General features: G+C 37.7%; 1 protein-coding gene across 2 annotated transcripts in view; it reads right to left on the bottom strand.

Annotated features, from left to right (window-relative positions):
* Nucleotides 1-1,877: 1,877 nt before the first annotated feature.
* The window catches only part of SLC12A1 (solute carrier family 12 (sodium/potassium/chloride transporter), member 1), a 46,940-nt gene continuing 30,599 nt past the window's right edge, over nucleotides 1,878-18,218 (bottom strand). For both annotated transcript variants that reach the window (XM_008938557.1, XM_008938558.1), the window contains exons 17-26: nucleotides 18,022-18,162; nucleotides 16,061-16,167; nucleotides 15,098-15,180; nucleotides 12,382-12,525; nucleotides 10,287-10,418; nucleotides 9,941-10,052; nucleotides 7,515-7,601; nucleotides 5,113-5,248; nucleotides 2,776-2,843; nucleotides 1,878-2,013 (exon numbers count right to left, since the gene is read on the bottom strand). In XM_008938557.1, coding sequence (XP_008936805.1) covers nucleotides 1,878-2,013; nucleotides 2,776-2,843; nucleotides 5,113-5,248; nucleotides 7,515-7,601; nucleotides 9,941-10,052; nucleotides 10,287-10,418; nucleotides 12,382-12,525; nucleotides 15,098-15,180; nucleotides 16,061-16,167; nucleotides 18,022-18,162 — 1,146 coding nt within the window. The remainder of the gene's footprint in view (nucleotides 2,014-2,775; nucleotides 2,844-5,112; nucleotides 5,249-7,514; nucleotides 7,602-9,940; nucleotides 10,053-10,286; nucleotides 10,419-12,381; nucleotides 12,526-15,097; nucleotides 15,181-16,060; nucleotides 16,168-18,021; nucleotides 18,163-18,218) is intronic.

The raw sequence follows: 18,218 nt of genomic DNA, 5'->3' as shown, positions 1-18,218 counted from the left end.
ATTCCCCCAGGTCCTTCTGTAGATTGTGATAAGAAAACCACTTAGAGAAGGCCTGAGTGGAGCCTCCCCGAAAGCTCCCAGAAAGCTATTTTTTGCACTGACTGTCTGCGTACAACACGCAGATTATACCTGTTTGGTTTCTGAAGTAAAGTGGAAAAGATAGTGGCCATTGCACTTCTACAAAGGAAGGACCTGACAGCATGGAACTAGCTGCTGTATCATTGCTGGCATCACTGAGAGGGATATGAATAATCTCCCTGTTCTGCAGGTGCAGAGTGTGAGGTGAGGTTTGGTTTGCTCAGAGCTGTGCAGGAAGCCCAGCATATCTGAGAAACTCATATATCTGTGTCATGCAGTTAAACTGCAAAATGATCCTTCAGCCTGGTTATAAATGTGTAAGAAGGAGCGAAGGAAGAACCTTATGAGAGAGTATCGGTATTTCATATCCTGGCTTTAATAGATGGAGAAAATAAAACATGGATTATTGGGCTACATTACCGTGTTCTGCTGAATTGCTGCTGTTGAACTTGGAAAAATATGAATATCAAATACTCGTCATTTTTGGAGATGGAGTGCTAGATCCTCCACAAGTTAAATTCTAATCATTCAAGCAAAGATGGAAGCTGAGGCCTGCTTTAAAGTAAACATTTAATGAAGTTCAGAGTCCCCTGGCTTTCCTGGGGCTTAGATTTCAGCTGATCTCTGCAAAGGACTTGCAGAACGACAGTAATTAGATTAGCTGTGTTCCTTAATAGTCTTTAATTTAAATAATGCTTACACATAGGCTATAGCTTTCCGCACTATGAAGAGAAGCTGCTTTTATTGACAGCTGAAATTATAAAGTACTATAATGTTGCAGAATAGAAAAGAGAAAAATCACACAACTTAATGGATTTCCTTTATTTTAAGTTAGTGTATAATTAATATTTAGAAAATCTAAAAAGGAGACAAATATTTTATATAAATCAAAATAGAAGGCATTTGACTCAGCTAATGGAGTTTTTGTTGTTTTCTAATCACATAAATCACTGTACATGTTATCCCAAAGTATAATGTCAGATTGTGTTAACCCTAACATCATAGCAAAAATTGTCAGAGTATTTAGTATTTCACTATTTTTTTTCCTGAATTTTACTTAGTACATTTAATTGTTGCAATCATACATTCCATTCCATGTCAGAGCTTGAAAATTCATTATCAAGTCTTGTCATGTAGAGTCTGTATTTTTATATATGTAACTTCTTTGTCAGTTAATTAGAAGCATTTAAGTTAATATAAATTAGCAGAACAATTTAGGTAAAAGCATCTGCTGTAAGCATAGGTCTTAATTTGGTAATATTATAATTAAACAGCATCACACATATTCTACTTTCATTATATCAGTTTATGACTTTGACCCGATGGATATTGTACAGGTTTTTTTCTCTCTCCCAAGCTGGTGCATTTCATTTTCGTCCTCCTGTGTGTTTATTAGCGACTATGACCCCAATTTAATAGAAGTATTTATTTATAGATTTAATGCATTTTGTATTGTAGTGATTAATTTTGGTTTTCTAGGATAAATATCAAAAGAATTTTCAATACCTTACTAAATGAGTGGAATTTCTTCTTTGTGTGTTCAAAGTATTTGCTGGTCTTGTGTTATGTATATATCTATAGGTAGCTTTTCTTTCTTTTGCCTGTACTGGAGTGTAACACCATATAGATTTACTTTTTTTTCCCCCTAACTCTTCACTGCATTTCTTTGGATTTTTGAAAAAACTTCTGTCATTTCAGTTTTATATCTGTATTAGGTAAGTATGTCTTTAGTAAATCATTGCCATTAAAAATGTAGGTGTTGAAATCCAGCAAGGGACATGCTAGGCACTGGTGTTTTTCTAAGAATAGAAAGTCAGTACATTTTTGTGGTTGCCCCTGACCATTAAGGTTGGAGGAAGGTTCTTGGAGAGGATTTCTAGCCAAGCCATATACAGGTAATCGGACACTACTCCTTTTCTGGCCACTGGAAGGCTCCTGTTTAGAGAGAAAAAATAACATTATGAAGACAGGGCTAACTCTGATAACATGCATCTCACTAAATATTAAGTAGAAAACATGAACTCTTCATATGTAACTCTGAATGTTCATAATTAGACTACACGATTGTTTGACTAGTACAAAGCACAAAGCTACTATTAGGCCTTAATGTTGTAAACTCCTGTTCACCTAGTTAGTGGCATAAGCGTCGCTGGTTGTACTGGACATGGACTGCTTGTGGTTGGAACCCTAAACTGGTTAAAAGGCATTTTTTGTGTTATAAAACCCATACAGAATATGATTTTTAAAAGGGATAAAAATACAGCACATGCATGGCTTTGCAGTCCATCAACTTATTTTCTGATCTGTAATTGCTATGAGATAGGAGTTTTAAAGTATGAGTCAATTTATGTCAAATATTACCTGATCGCCTCTTTTTTTTTTTGTGACTGAATTAATAGAGCTAAAGAGGTTTATCTGCACTTCAGAAATAGTAATTTATTGAATCTATGTATTAAAAAAAAAAAGTCTCTAACTAAAAATTGATTCTCAAAATGGCTTTTTTATTATAACTACTAGGAAAGATTCATATTCAGTGTAGTCCCACAGAATTAGTTCAGATGCAAGTCCTTCAAATGATACTTAAAAGATTATTTTTTGCCCTGAAAGAATTAACACAAGTGTTTCTGTTGCTCTAGTCCAGAATCCCTTTACACATTAGATTATTCTTTAAGTTAGAAACAAAGTCTTGCAACTCACAGGACAATAAGGTTAGCTGCCCTTGAATGCTCTTGCAAGAGCTCATTCAGCCGGACTTGGCGGTAGCTCTGATTAAAACAAAACAGAAGGAAAAGGGAAAAAATCAGTTAGCTTGGCAATCCTCAGTACTAGTACTTTATGGGCTTCTACACTACCCATGGCTTGGAAGATTCTCTGCTCTTACTTTGGCCAGGTTTGCTCTGCAGTCCAGACTGATACAGATGGCAAAATTTGAAGCTAAGCCATGGTTCTCATAGTATGGGGGCCAGAGTTGTTCACCACTGTGTAGTAGTTCCTGGAGATGGGGATTTTTGTTCTGACACAGTACCAGAGCTGGCTCAGACATTAAGTATTTCTTTGTCTATGGAGTATAGGAACTGTACCAGAGCCTCCTTTGTGCTGTTTTTTTAAGTGTCCAGCTGCCATACCGGTGGGGCTGAATGTCAGTGTATGAATGAGCACCTTGACAGAAATTCACCTCTTCAACAAAAGATCAAGTCTGGAGTAAGACTTGTCTGCTTTATATGTTATGTATTTGTATGGACTTTTAGGAATTGCCAAAGTGGCTGTTACTTTGAGGTTCAGCCAAGATTACTTTGTGGTCAGGCTCTGGCCCTCAAGGTTTTTATAACATAATACAAGCCACAGAGAAGGAGAGACCAGGGCAGGGTTGTGTATGGGGAGACTGCAGCATGGGAGATACATCTATCTCAGCTGGTCTTATAAATTATTCTTTCACCAGAGAAGGTAAAAACCCCCTGTTTTTTCTCCATTCAGGCCTTAAATTTTAGTTCTCTACAGAAATTTCACTATTCTTTTATGCATGTTATGGAGGTAAGAATCCTGATAATTCAGCCAGTTGTTATCTTGTGAGAGTCATCCTGTAACATCACCCTTTATCTTTGCTGCCAGGTTTTTCTCTCTTGAATTTTAAATATGTTGTAATGTCCTCTGTAAAGTTCCCAGAACTGCCTTACTTTTGAAGATAAGGGGCATGTCTTTGCAGGTGCATAAGCTAAACTTTTGTTGCTGTTCTTCTATAGAGAGATTCGGTGCTGTCATATTGCTGGCTGCATTCAGCCTGTGGGTTTTCCTGGTTCCTTAGTTAGTGACCTAGACAGGACCAAGCTTACTCATGTGGTTTTTTTCCTGTTGTATCTTTACTGGTTCTGAACAAAAGTGTGTCTATCTGGGATTACATTGCTGTTGTCCTTTGTACTGGATATTCTTAAGTGTTCTGACTCCCAAGTTTTGATGATTTATGCTAAGAGTGTTTCAAAAGTTTTCTGCTTACAGCTGACTACCATAACTTTATTGCTGGTTATCAAATCTATGAAAAAGGGTAATACACTGAGCAATCAGTCTGCTTCCTAGCTGCTGCAGTCAGTAGTATAGCGTGTTATCTTAAATCACCATTGATTTCAGCTTATGTTAATATGTCAAGCTATGACCTTTAGTGGCTCTGAGCTCAGACTCAATCCTTCCTCCACGGAGGAAGTTACCGGCACCATAAAGTGGAGATAGCTAAAATCTCAGTGCACTCAGGTTAATCCAAAAGGAACCATAAATAAAATTGCTAGATTAATTCTCTGTGAGTTCAGGACAACTTGTCACTTAAGGGTGGAAGAGCCTGCAGTATCCTTTTGGCACTGCCATGATGAAGCCTGGTGGTTCTTCAGGTAAAGGCTGAAAAGGTGTTCCAACAAAATTAAAGAGCAGCCCAGTAGAGCCTGGGCTGACTCGGTGGATTGACTCAGTGGATCAGCCAACATCAGCCTTAGAGTACCTCTGAACTGTAGGAGAGCTCCAGCATTGTAGGTAGGTTTAGTCTTCACTCTGACATTAAGGTAAGAACCTGTGTTAAATCTTGCCTTTGTAAAAATTCTTAGAGCCAGTTGTAGGTTCTGGATTCAGTTCCAAATTTCCCAGAGTGGTGAGTATTTGGAACTGCACTCTTTAAGAGGTTCACGGTCTAAAAAAGTGGAGCCATTTAATAAACCTCTCAACAGATGTCACTAGCTCAGGGTCAGCCCAGTACTGTGTGGCTTCTGGTTCAGAGTTGGCTTTCATCTGGCTGGCTCTGATGTGGGCAGAGCATCTCATCAGCCTGGAAAATACTGTGTAAACGTGCCAAGGTCTTACAGAGTGCTGAATAATGCAACCATAACACACCTCTGCAGTGTTTACAACATAATCCAATTTGTAAATATCAAATATGGGTTCGTACATGTCACGTTTCTAATTCTGTATCTGGTGTTTCACATTTTCCTGGTAATCGCTTCAAACATCTGGAGGGTAAGCAGAGGCACAGATGTAAATAGGTCGGCCAGGCCTTACCTTCTCCTTGAATGCTTCCAACTCCGCATCTGTAATTTTCCATGGAGTTTCTCGCTTTAATTTCTCAGCAGTTGTTATATCTTTGCAGCTTTCATGGAGGCGATATGGTTCAATCATCTCTTCAAAGAATTTCCAGCTGAAACAGGAATTACAAAGGAGGCCTTGCTGCAGGGTATGAACTCACTAACTTATTGCACAGACACTGTGTATGGCAGGCTCTACTGTCTATAAATGTAGCTGAAAAACATGCAAAATCCTTAACTGTTCTTTGCTTCATTGTGCCCCAAGTTATATCTGTGCTGCTGCAATATGTTGGGGTTATTTGAGGATAGTTAAAAGGTTGTTTGAAATAATTAAATACTGCATTTGGCCTAATATATTTGCAGACAATTTTCTGCATTTCCCTGGTTGTGGCAAAGATACTGAAATGAGACAGTAACTCCAAGCTGCAGCATATTGATTACTAATGTTAACAATGAGTATGAGTCTCCTCATAAATACTGGGCTTTTATTGTTGTTTATATCAACTGGAGCAACCATCTGACTGATACAGTTTTACTGTTACAGCTTTAATGAAATGGAGAAACAGGTGACATCAATCTCCTGTGACAAGGGACTGAAGGAAATGCTGTTTTTTTTTTTATTCTATATGGGGGCTCAGATTTGTGTTAATTTCCCAACTTCTCCACAGATTTTCTCTCTAAATTTCAATTTTTCTTGAAGCTTTTGGCTGTCATCTGGAGAAGCTTATCATTCTTCTGTACTTCCCTGCTTGCCCCTTTATTGAAAGCTTCTATCATTCCACAGAGACCTCGGGGAGTTTCTTTTATATTAATATAAATTTATTACTATGAACACTTTATGCTGACAGGCCTCACTGTGAAGTGAAACAGGAGGCTGGGCACAGGTTGGGCTTTGTTCTCTGGCCAGGAAGTCAAGAGATGGGTTAAATGCTGTGACATGCAGTGTTTAAAGTTGCTGTTGCTAAGTTGCTAGAGTGAATTAGTGTCCTCAGTGTCTGTTTCAGTATGTAAAATAGTGATAATCCTCTTATTATTAGTGAAATAAATGGGATGCCAGCTGGGAAAGAGATACAGTGGTTTAGCCAAGTGTCTGCCACAATATTCACTTGTTCTGTTCAGATAGAACTGATGGAACAAATGTGTTTGATTTTTATATTAAAAGCTATCAAAAAGAATTGGTATCTGGCATTATTTATGTAAAATCACTGCACAGTACTGGGGGAAGAAGAAACAGTTTTAAAATAATTTTAAAATATTAACTAATAGATCAACAGGGCACCAAGAAGTGACTTCAGATATCTAGTAATAAAAACTTTATATTTGTTAATTGCATTTCCCAAGTCAAAATCTCCAATGCACTGTAGGAACACTGGTGAATCTAATATTGTTTTTGCAAAGTTATGTGTGTGCAGAGAAATGGGACACAAGGATTAAGAGACTAACCTGAGATTGCACCTGAACTCAGAGGGAAGGTTTTGGATGGAGAAGAAGAGCCCTTTGAGTATGAAATAGCTATGGACTTAGCAAGACAGGAGTAAGGGGTGGGACAGAAGACAGCATAGCAAGGTGAGAACGTTTTCAGATGATCTTTAAGACTAAGAGCAATGTTGTGAACTGAGTTAGGATTCAGTTACAAGCTGAGCAACTTGCTGTATACTTTTGTCTACATAAAGCAAAAGAAATAGGTGATTTCTATAGAGATATGTTTTAGAAGCAAGGACTTGAAGATTATTTATTTATTTATTTATTTATTTATTTAGCTAATATAGTTGTAGGTAGAGCTTCCTGAGCACTGCTTTACCAGCATCCTAACCTCTGTACCATTAATTCTGTAGAAAACCTAATCTTTACAAACACTGAACCTTCATTATATTTGAGTGATAGGGGAATATTATAATGTTGTTGTTATGGGAAAGGAGAAGTATGCCTATATTTGACCAGAAAAATATAAAGTTTGTGAATTCATGGTAAAACCCAGAAGGCTGAGTTGGCAAACTTGGTGAATTTACAAGAGAAATGTGACTGAATAATATGATAAAGGGAATTCTATTGCAACCTAAGCAGATATGAAAAGCCATCATAAAATGCGAGGTAAATGTAGTGGCTCCTAAGTATGGTGTCCAATTAGTCTTTATTAAATTTAAGTCTTATCATTATTACATAGAACAAAAGTCTGCCCATAGTTTTGACCCTCTGAGTTGTGATTTTGAAAAGGTACTTTTCTTTTTCCTGCATTAGGTACTCTAGAAAATGATTGCAATAAAGTGACAGTGTTATCCTTTATGATGTATTTTGGTTATTTTTAATGTTCAACATAAAAGAAACAAGCTCCTGACAAAGGCCAGCTGCTAAATAATGGGTTTTGTTAATGATTCTTACCTCTCTTTGTTGGGCTTTACATTGATATCACAAATTATATTAATATCAGCAAATTTTATTCTGAATTTGCTTAGAAGTGAAGCCATCCTGAAAACAAAAGAGAGAACATTTTATCACTGTATTTCTGAGTGTTTTGCATCAAAGAGCACTCATAAATGAGTTAAGATATCAAATGCAGTTGTCTCATTATCTTTAACTATATGACAAATTACTTTAAATGCTTTAGTGTCTCAGTTTCCAATTACAGAACTGGATTGATGTGATTGCTATAGTATAATTCATTTAACTGGTGATAGATGAAAATAAAAAAAAAAAAATGGAAATGAATAGCAGAGAGAAGTGTGTTTACATTTTGGGAAAAAATGGTACTTTAACTATTTGCAAAGGCTTGAATTGTAAAGGAAAATTATTCAAAACACAGAATTGGAGTATGTACAACAATGCTAGTGTATGCGTTGGTGAAAATTTGGTCCAGAATGTTGGTGTGCAATACTTAAATAACCTTTTTCACTTATGCGTTTATATTGATCTACTCACATGCTGTCATTATGTATTTTCATAAAAGAAAATACTTTGCTGCCCCAGTTGGTAAGAGGAATAGTTTATAGCTTTGTTTGTTTGTGCTGAAGTTAGAGAGATTTAGTAAGTTAAGTTTTGCCTTTGGTTGAAGCATAGCTGGGAATTGTATTCCCATCCCTTTTTCCTGCCTTTATTTTTTTTGTAGATAAGCGTTGGAATTTGAAAAGGTCAGAAAGTCCCTAGGAGCAAACCATAGTGGAAATACATATTCGTTTATGACCTGAGACTTTAATTGTTCTTTATTAGAAAAAATAAATTACAGACAACATATTGCTTATATAAGTCTTGATGTCCCTTGGGGCAATCTTTGTTTTGAACACTATAAAGAGCAAAGTCTCAACTTCTGTAGAAAGGTCTTAATATTTGGGGAATTAAATATTGGCAGAAGACCAGATGAATTTAGTTTCCGAATTGGAAATACAGTAGATGAAAGTGTACTTGGATGTTGTACGTTAGATCTGCCTAGGGAGTGGAATAGCCACCTGGCCTCTGGATTTGTTGCTTTGAAGGCTTCTGTGTGTGGTGGATAGAATATGCTGTTGAGGAAAGTTAGTGTTTAGGTAGAAATGCATACACATATTGTTTTCTTGGAGACAAGCGAGATCATTGTCAACTGTACTGGCCATACTGTTCACTCTGGCTTTTCTAGGACAAGCAGTGTATGCAGGTGCCAGAACTGCCTGTGTGAAGATCTGTCATGTTTTGGCAAATCCAATCTGATGTCAAAACCTCCTACTTTGTCTCAATGAAATTTGGTGACTTGAGTGCCTTAGGTCAAGGAGCCAGTTGCAGTCCTGAACAGCTAAGCTTGGGAAGACTTTGTACAGGAAACAGAGAAAACTTCCCTGCAGATCCTTGAGCAGCTGTAAGGCTTTGTTTTACCCAATGATAAGGACACCTTTTGCAAGCACTTGTGAATTTCTTCTACACAAGTATGTTAACTTCAGGCTAGTTCTTGCAACTGACAGAACTACAGTGGAGTAAAGTTTCCTTTATGTGAAAGCAAAAGTTTAAGGGATCATCCACCCAGTGGCAGCTGTCTTTCTCAGGTACCATGTCATAAGCCTAGTGATGCCTGCTAAATTCTAACTGTGGTCCTTGCATTCATCTTGCTTGTTTCCCAGTGGAATTATGGTTGGCTATGTTGTTTTTAACTCACTACCTGGTGCTGCTACTCTTTGTTAAGCAACTACTGACCACCATCCCAAATTGGCCCATTTCCACTGATGCTGTGGAAACAGAGCTGTGTCTCTAGGGTGTAAAGTGATTTGGAAGGAAAGGTGCTATATACAGTGGTGATGAAAGTAAGTTTGTATTAGTACCTTTCATTTGCTTGAAGGCAAGTGATAATTATGAAATCCAGACTTTTTAAAAAGCTAAGTCAAATCAACTTGGTCTTAATGTTGATTATCCTGCTCTTTAGCTTCTTGACATTTTACCATAGTTAATCACATTTATATGAGCTATCTGTCTATGGTATTTGCATATGAGAAGCTTCATGTGCAATTTCACTTACTGTTAACTGGACAACCTCATGTAAATCCCCTAAAACTAATTATATTCTCATTACAGAGTGCAGACTGCTCTTCTTGGAGAAGGAAATATGGGTTATTAATGGTAAAAATTGCTGGATGTGAATTTCCTTGGGTAATCACCATTTCCACTGAGCCTTGAGGGTTATGCCATAAGCTCAAAACCTTCCTATCAAGTATGTCACCTCTTTTCATGCTGCCTCCAGTACAACAAACCAGTTGACAAGTTGTACTGAGAAATTCCCAGCTTCCTGCTCTAAATGCATTATATTCAGCTTCAATTCAAACACTGGAGACAAATATAGTTATATTTACACTAGCTTTTCTTCTTCAATCCTGTTGACTTTTCCTCCAGTGAAGATCCTTAATTTGCAATTTTTCCACTTCTTCCTGATAGTTAGAATGTAAGGAATTAGGATTGTTAGACCTGGAAAAGAAAATATAAAATTGTTGGAAAATCAAATTAGTGAATTGTGTGGTAAAAATTCCATTCTTTGCTTTGGCAGTGTTGGACATCAATTAATCTTAAAACATTTAAGCCAGACTTAAAATTGACTTCATCATCTTAAATCAAAACAATTTTGTGCAAGTCCCCAAGCTTGTTTTTGTGTTTGGTAACACAGAAATCTCTCTCGCTGTGGTTCCTATTCGGATTCCTTACCTCCATCATCAAACAGCCACCAAATGTCGATTGTACCTTTTCCTTGCTTCTTTTTAAATTGAGTGCTAGCTTCTAGCAGCTTCTGATTGAATTCACCCACATGCATTGACTGTACTGTGTTAATGGTGCTCTCTGTAATGAGAAAGAAAAAATGTGGAAGGTTTTCTGACAAGTAATGCAACAAGTAGCTTTAGGGAGCTAAGTGGAGAGAAAGCTTCATGAAAATGAATTGTTTCTGACAATTTCTATACGTTAAATCTAAAAAAATTTACAGTGTAGATGCTGTGGCTTTTTAATGTACGAATATGCACAGAAGGCATAGTTTGTATAATACTTTATCATTAGATTGTATCATCTTGAAAAGGGTTATCTGATTATTTGTTCTATGGATCTTTTTATTTAAACTCAAATTCACTGTGGCCTTAAAAAGCAGTTGGGAAATATCTGGTAGATTTTAGCAGTAAATGGCGTAATTTTGCATCACTTACAAGCTCAGCTGTGTGTTGTAAAATACAGAGCTCCCTAAAATGCACAGTAGTGGTGGACAAAGAGAGCTAATGGGCTACGGCAAGAGCACAAGTGAAGCAAAGTGTGTAAGGCAGAAAACATAAGCATATATGGCAAGTTCCCTGTGCTTGAGAGGGTCATTGTTAATTGAAAATAAACTTTGCTTCTTGCTGTTTGCTTGGCTGGCTTTAAAAGGTACAGTCTTGCCTATGTACTAACAGTATCTTCTCTCGTTCCATCTGTTGAAGCCTGTGGCTTTATTACTGCTTCTCTTTCAATGATTTCAAAGAGATGATGTCAGAGCAGTATTTTAAATGGAGCAGACAGGCTTCTTCAGAGGTTTTACTCTGATCTGCTAGGTTCTGAAAATGCTTTGTTTGGTTTTCCTCTATTTCTAGAGTGTGGACGGGATAGTTCTAAAGCAGTTACTGGCTTTCCTCTACAGTCCTAGCATCTATGCTGGAAGATGCAACAACTCTGGGGAGGATGAATGTATAAGCAAAACAGAGGCAGGGATATTTATTGATATCATCTATCTCATACATAGAGCCAAAGTGTGTAACAGGTATTTCCTTTATGCCTTTGAACTAAAATGGAAAAGGAGAGTTGAAACAGGGGTGCACATTGTTGTGGTGTTTATTATACGAATATATTCTCCTGAAGGCTGCAAAATGAACTTGAGTCTGCCAAGTAAAGAATAATGACATTTTATGTTTTCACTCTGTAGATCTTCTTGATACCTGTGGGAGTTCCGTGCACAGCCAGATGCAGTAGTCTTGGCAGGTGAAATTTCTGAAAACCCTTGTCTGCATACAAGCATGGCTTGGGCTTTGCGTGAGTCATTATCATTACAGCCTGGCAATCGTGAAACGAGACCTTTAATTTGGTCTGTACTTCTGTATCATTTTACTAGATCAGAAATGTAGTTTTGATTCCATCACCTAAACATTTATATGTTAATTATTTGATAGATGCGGTATATGTACTTTAAGTAGTTTTGTCACCTTCATTTCTACATTTTTATGAAGTTATGCTTAGAATATAGAGCAGTAGTGCTATTTTTACTTGCTTTTTTTTTTTTTTTCCTGGGTTTGTGTATGTGTTTGTGTGCATATTTTGAGTAAAGTGAGATTGCTTGTTCTCTGAATACTGTGGATATGTTCCTGTTTTCTTGAAAGCAGAGGAAAAAAAGGCTTCTGTTTAAAAATGGAAAATATTCTACTGAAAAACAAACAAACAAAGAAAAACCCACCTTGTTCTCTATTCCTGAAACATTAATAACTGTGTGCTATTTTTGACAAAAAGAATTCAGTATCAGCTGGGCTGAGAAGCTCATCTAGCAAATGAGGCACAAAAACCCCAACGAGTTGTGTTGTGGGAGGTAGCGTGTCCTACCAGGAGAGGACGCTCCCTCTATTCTGCTTTACGTGGTTGGGGCCACCGAGACGGGTTTGCACAGGGTAGGTCCCGTGCCACAGCTTTCCGTGTGGCTTGGGAGTTTTCACCTTGGAGTCAAAGTCAGGTTTGCACGTTGGTGAAAATGAGATGCATTGAAGGGTCAGGGAGAAGTTGTCATTTTGGAACTTACCCTTTTTTGTTTCATGTTTTGAGATATTGAGTGTGGTGGCTTTTCTGAAGAATCTACGGATACCGCTTTTTCCTTCTTCAAAGTCATTTTCTTTAATGGTAGCTTCCAATGCCAGTCTCTCCTGCTCCAGCTTCTCTAGTTCTTCTGTATATTAGAAAAGTAAGGGAACTGGTAACACATCACTTTCTATTTCAAATTAAAACACTTGCTGAAATAATGGTGGTGATGTAATTGCTGTTGTGGTACTTTGAACACAATGTAAACCTGCTGGGAGGAATAACTCTTCTAAAATGCTTTTTCCTTGCAAACCAACAGAGAGGAAGAAGCTGAATTTCTCTCTGGAATCCCCAACTTTAGGTGTCCGTATCTACAGCAGTGGTCTATACCAAAGTGCTGCTCAGCTGTTCTCAGATTTCCTCTTCCAAATCAAATTCAGTATTACTGTAATTTATAGATACATGAGATACTATTTATTGAGTGACGTTTGTGGATTTGTTTAGTTGGTTTCTTTCCGCAAGAATTTGAAAGCACATTAGGAAAGCTTTTCCTAAAGTGAGAAAACTGAGAGGTTGATTTCTAGCCCATGAGTCCCTGTTCTAAGAACCAGGTCATATGGCTTTGGACTTAGAGATTCTCAGATCTATGTAATCATCCTGAATATGCAATTGGTTGCTATGCTGAAATATTTTTCATTATTTAACTTTTTTTCAGCATTTGCTGCAAAGATACAAGATTTAGCTAACCAATTCAGTCATGTGAAAGAACAATATTAGACTTTTGCTGAGGAAAAAGTTACCATGTGTTACTCTAGAATATATTATAGTGATGTACTAATTAATATGATCCAGGCATTTGCCTGCAGAAGACTTTTTTTCATAAGGAAGACTTCAAATAGTGAATTGATCATTTCAATGAGGCAAATTCATTTAAGATGTTGTGTTTTAAAACCCCCCCAGCCCTCACTAGCTAGGCATTATTAGCTCTCTTGGAATGCTCAATTGCCAATAGGAAGGACTATAATTTCTTTTACTTTAGAATCCATGACAACTATGTGCTTCTGATTGTTAGACATGATGATAGTCACTAACTTAATAGTTGCTCAAAACTAAAATTTCGGCTTCTCTATTAAACAGAATGCTGCAGCAAGTATAATAGAATACAGTGGGTTTTTTTCCACTGCAGAGACTTTGTATCTGCTTCAAAACATTTCTTTGTATTTGAGAGGGTTTGGGGTTGTTTTTTTTTTTTTTTCCTCCTGTATTCCTAATTCTTTCTGATTCCTTGTGTCTTAACACTTGGAGAGCACTTGCTAGTTTGTAAGAATGCAAAACTGGTATTTGCTGTAATTGCACTGGTGTTCTAATGCCTCTATCTTCTGAGCAATCAGTTTCTGACACCTGAAGGTGATCTGCCTGTCTCTTTGCTCAAGGTATCAACAGTGGGGAGGAAAAAAAGCATGATTAGTTTGGAATTTTTCTTAAGTCCCCATGGTTTTGCCCTGTAGCTCTCCATGTACATCCAGCTGCCAGTCTGCTCTGTGAATATGTATCTACCTTTTTTCCTTAAAGGAGTCTCTGGCACCCTTTAATTCTGAGAGACTGTTTTCTCTTGAGGGTTGCCTCATTCTAGAATCCATTCTCTTTAGTGGAGATTTAATTTTTATTTTAATTATCTCGGGTACCTCTGTCCTTTCTGGGTGTTCTTGAGTGTGGTCTGTGTGTCTCTGGAAAACTGGGTATCGGCTGGAGGCAGTTCTACAGCAGGCGGCAGCAAAGAGTCACTGTTCTTTTTGTGCCTGCCGGTGTTCCTCGTCTATAGATTTTTATCGCATTCACTTATAACGCAAAACATCTATCTGGTAGGGAGGACAAGGGATGCTAGAAGTAATGTCCAGGCTTAGGCTGCATCTGTCTGCTCAAGTGGGCAAACTTAGGAGAAATGGGAAAACTATCATACTGAAAACCTAGAGATGGGTTCTGATGGGGTTTTGTATGGAATCATTCCCTGTCTAGGATATTTGAGGAACCAGTAAGACCTCTGTGTGTTAAAGAGGTTAAAGGAAAATGAAGGCTGCCATTGTATCTGGCTCTTGGAAGCCCTTTCTTTAGGTTCAGGTGCCTGCATGTTCTGTTTCCCTGTACCTTTTCCACCCAGATGGCACGTCTCTCTGAATGGTTGTAGTATGCTGGAAGGTTTTCCCTTTCCTCTTGCTAGCCTAAGGAGGAATGAGCAAAAACATGAAAAAAAAAAAAAAAAGTTTCCTGTGAGTTACAGATTTTCGCATGGGTGAGAACTTTCTGGACACCAGTGTTCCCCAGAGATGGTGCCAGAAGTGGAGCTTCCTGATTACTGCCAGTCCCAGAGATCTCAGGTAGACAGAGGGAGGAAGATGTGCCAAGGGAAACATGCCACAGAGAGACTGGTTGCTGTGGCACAGCAGGATTTTACTGATTTAATCTCTGCCTGTGTTGGGCATGCTTTGGGAGTTGAGTTTTCTGGTGTGCAGAGCCCCTTAATGTGTGAGGCTTGGCCTCCTTCTGTCACTGTCAGTGCATCAGCTGGGGCTTCAAGCGGGATTGAAATTGCAGAAGCAAGGAGGAACTGTAGAAGTTATGGCTATAGGAACTATTCTAGAAACCAGATGAAGACTCTAAGATTCCTTCTTGTGATGAGCATGTAACCAGCAGAGATATTCAGCTCTTCAGTCGCCACATACCTTGAACCTGGAGGACCTGAGATATATCAAATCCTTGACTAATTCTGACAATAATCATGCCAAGCTCAAAATCAAAGGCATCACTAAAAAGAAAGAAAAATAAGAATAAATATCCTTTTGTGTCACGTGTGTCAATGAGGAAAGCTACACTGAGCAGATCAGTAAAAGTATAGAGTACTCACAGGGGGGTGTTACTGTCATGTATTAGGCTGTTCTAGGTAAAATTGCAGAAGGAATTGCCCACAATGAAGTAAAGTACTCTTAGCTTTCTTCCTTCATTTAAAAAGAGTATCACTGGGCATGGGAATAGATAGGCTGTGGCTGAAATGGGTCTTTCTGGCAACACTTTTTAGGAACTAGGTTGCCATTGAGTAATTTTTTTTTTCTCCTTTCTCTGAGGCAATAGCAAAGCCAGGGTGGGTTATGTTGTTATTTAACTGGCTTCAGCTTTACAGGTGAATTTTGAGACAGAACCTAGAGGCAGAATCTATGAGAAACCTGTTTCTAAAAGACTGTTTCCTAGCTAAATCTCAACCCACAGAGCTGCTGAGCCTTAGACACACATGAGATTTGATACAAGGCTCTTTCTCTGTCTCCTAGGCTTAAAAGAAGAATGCCATGGTGTTCTATTATTCCCTAAGTATATACATTAGGATTGGTTTTCTCTGAGCTCTTGCCCTCTAAAAATGGAAAAATACAGTTCTGCAAAAGCACCGCTGAGAGCAGTATAGCTTCTTTGGTAGCTCTGACATGGCCAGATGTTTGTTAAGCAGATCTTGCTAGGTGTGGGAAGTCAAGGAACCTTTTTTTTTATGGGAAGAAACTTGTTACAGAGCTAGCATGTGTGAACCTAGATTTGTAGGTATTTTCTTGCATTGTTTCTGCCCATCAGGTTCTGTATGGAAACGCTATATTAATCTAGTCTAAGAGAAGTGAAAAAGGAGATGCTGAACTGTGACTTACTGTATAATGCCCACATAGTTTTCAACTTGTGTGGCAGTGGCATTTCTCCAGTCCTTTTTAAATCCAATCACCAAAGTATTCGGTTTCATTCTACCCAAGCCTGAGGCCTAAGAATATTAAAACACTGCTTGAGAAGGTACACACACATGCTTTTACTGTAAATGAAAAGTAATGGCAAAAGATAACTGGAGTAATGTTCTGGAGACACTTACAACTAGATTGCATTTCATGAATGTCCTTCATGCTCATACCCATGCAGAAAGCAGAAAGATTAGCTCTAAATCATTCCAACTATAAATGATTTTAGATGACAGAAATGTAGTTTTGTTAAATTAGCATTCGTTTGCATTTATTCTGATATGCTCTCATTAAAATGGTTCAGTAACTTGGAATCAAGAGAGAGTTCAAGCACTGTTTGTATGCTCATTCTAACATAAGCGCATAAAGCTTTTATAAGATTTGGAATACTCAATAGATGAGCTGGGTCTGAAGTCTCTTAAAACATGTCAGATATGCAGAGAAAACTTTCTCTTAAAAATAATTTTTTGCTTTGAACATAGAAACTGTTGCTGTTCTTTTTTGCTGTATTCTTTCCAAAAGATTATCCAAAATTAGCTGACCATGCTTTATAGATAAAATTACAGACTATAAACAGCAAGAACAAATCATTTGTCAATATATTAGACAGCATCCAGGCCATTTTGGATCCTGAAACCTGAACAAGGGTTGTCAGATCTAGATTCAGCTAACCTAATTTTTACAGACTTCTAAATAATGTATTGGCAGCTTTCAGGAGGAGACCCACAAATACACCAGCTTGTCAAGTTGTTACACTTGCCAATTTTTACTACTAGCAAAAAGAAAATAGGTAAAACCTGTTGGAACCTTGGTGGTTTTTTTGAGTAGTACTGAAACATCTCCACTTTATACACTGGAATGAATTGTTGGTTGGCAAAGCAATGCAGATGTCCTTAGGTTACAATAGTGATGATATGGTTATCCTTGGGTTTCTTGGAAGGGAATTATTATTTGTGGTCCAGTAGTTGATGCTGGGAATAGTATTTAAGCAGTAATGGAAAGGAAGAGATGATCGGACTTTTACAGTTCTCAAAGACATTTGAAGGATCTCCTACTGAGACAATGTATAAACCCAAGATGAAGTGTCCTTGTGAGGCTTTGATAGAACAAAGGAATCTTTATTACTAATATTTCATCTTGCTCCATTCAGCAAGTGTACAAAGAGCCCTGGGTGGCTACCAGTGGGTGACTGTTACCCAGAGTATTTTAGTCGATTCCCTACTGTCTCAGTTTGCATTGATGTCTTTTCAGCAGTGTATTTTGTGCAAAAGATGGGAATTTTCTCTATATTTTGCCTCAGTACCTGTGTGTTTAAATATTCATATGTATGTGAGAGAGAGAGGAAGATGGGAAAAATGAAAACAGTGCTTCTGTGCCTCCATTAAAGGCCATTTTAAATGGACTGTTGGAAATGATCTGCTGTAGAGTAATAGAAAAATATTGCAGATTCTTTTATTTCAGTAGCCTTCTCTCTACTTGCAGAAAATGTGTATTACACATTTTCAGTTTTCAGTTAATACAAAAATATTCTCAGATATTAAATATGCTGGACAATACCAAACAATAGAATTGAAGTGTATCAAGTGTTGGCCACATAGACATTCATATGTTGCCCTGTAGATGCCTCTCTTTTTTTCTATAGTAGTGTCTTTTTCATTTAGGAAAGAATCAGTCTGCCTTGTCTCCTAATTCTACAGCCCAGAACTAGATCTCTTTAGGAAAAAACCTGTAATATAATATACATGTAGCCCCTGAATGCTGTTTCTGTTTATAACATTATTCATATATACATAGGGCTTCTTAGCAAGTATACAATAATGCTTTACATAAAAGGATGCTTTGATGTAACACTCCTCTGTGTGTTCTGTAAACAAAAAGCTTACTTGAAGTAGACTTTTGACTCCATCTCTGAAGCTGTCAGCCGCCACCGCAGCATAAAAGGCTTTTCTTTTGTTCTTTGTTAGCCAGGCCTGCTTCCTTGCCATGCCACTGTTCATCTCCTTAACACACAGCTTGCGTGGGCCCTGCGTGACACAATAAAATATTATTAAGAAGGCTTTGTATTATACATCACACGGTG

This window comes from Merops nubicus, unplaced genomic scaffold (assembly GCF_000691845.1).
Source record: "Merops nubicus isolate BGI_N331 unplaced genomic scaffold, ASM69184v1 scaffold48234, whole genome shotgun sequence".
NCBI classification, from domain to species: domain Eukaryota; kingdom Metazoa; phylum Chordata; class Aves; order Coraciiformes; family Meropidae; genus Merops; species Merops nubicus.
The sequence above is the reverse complement of the archived record's forward strand: the minus strand, read 5'-3'. Positions and strand labels throughout refer to the sequence as shown.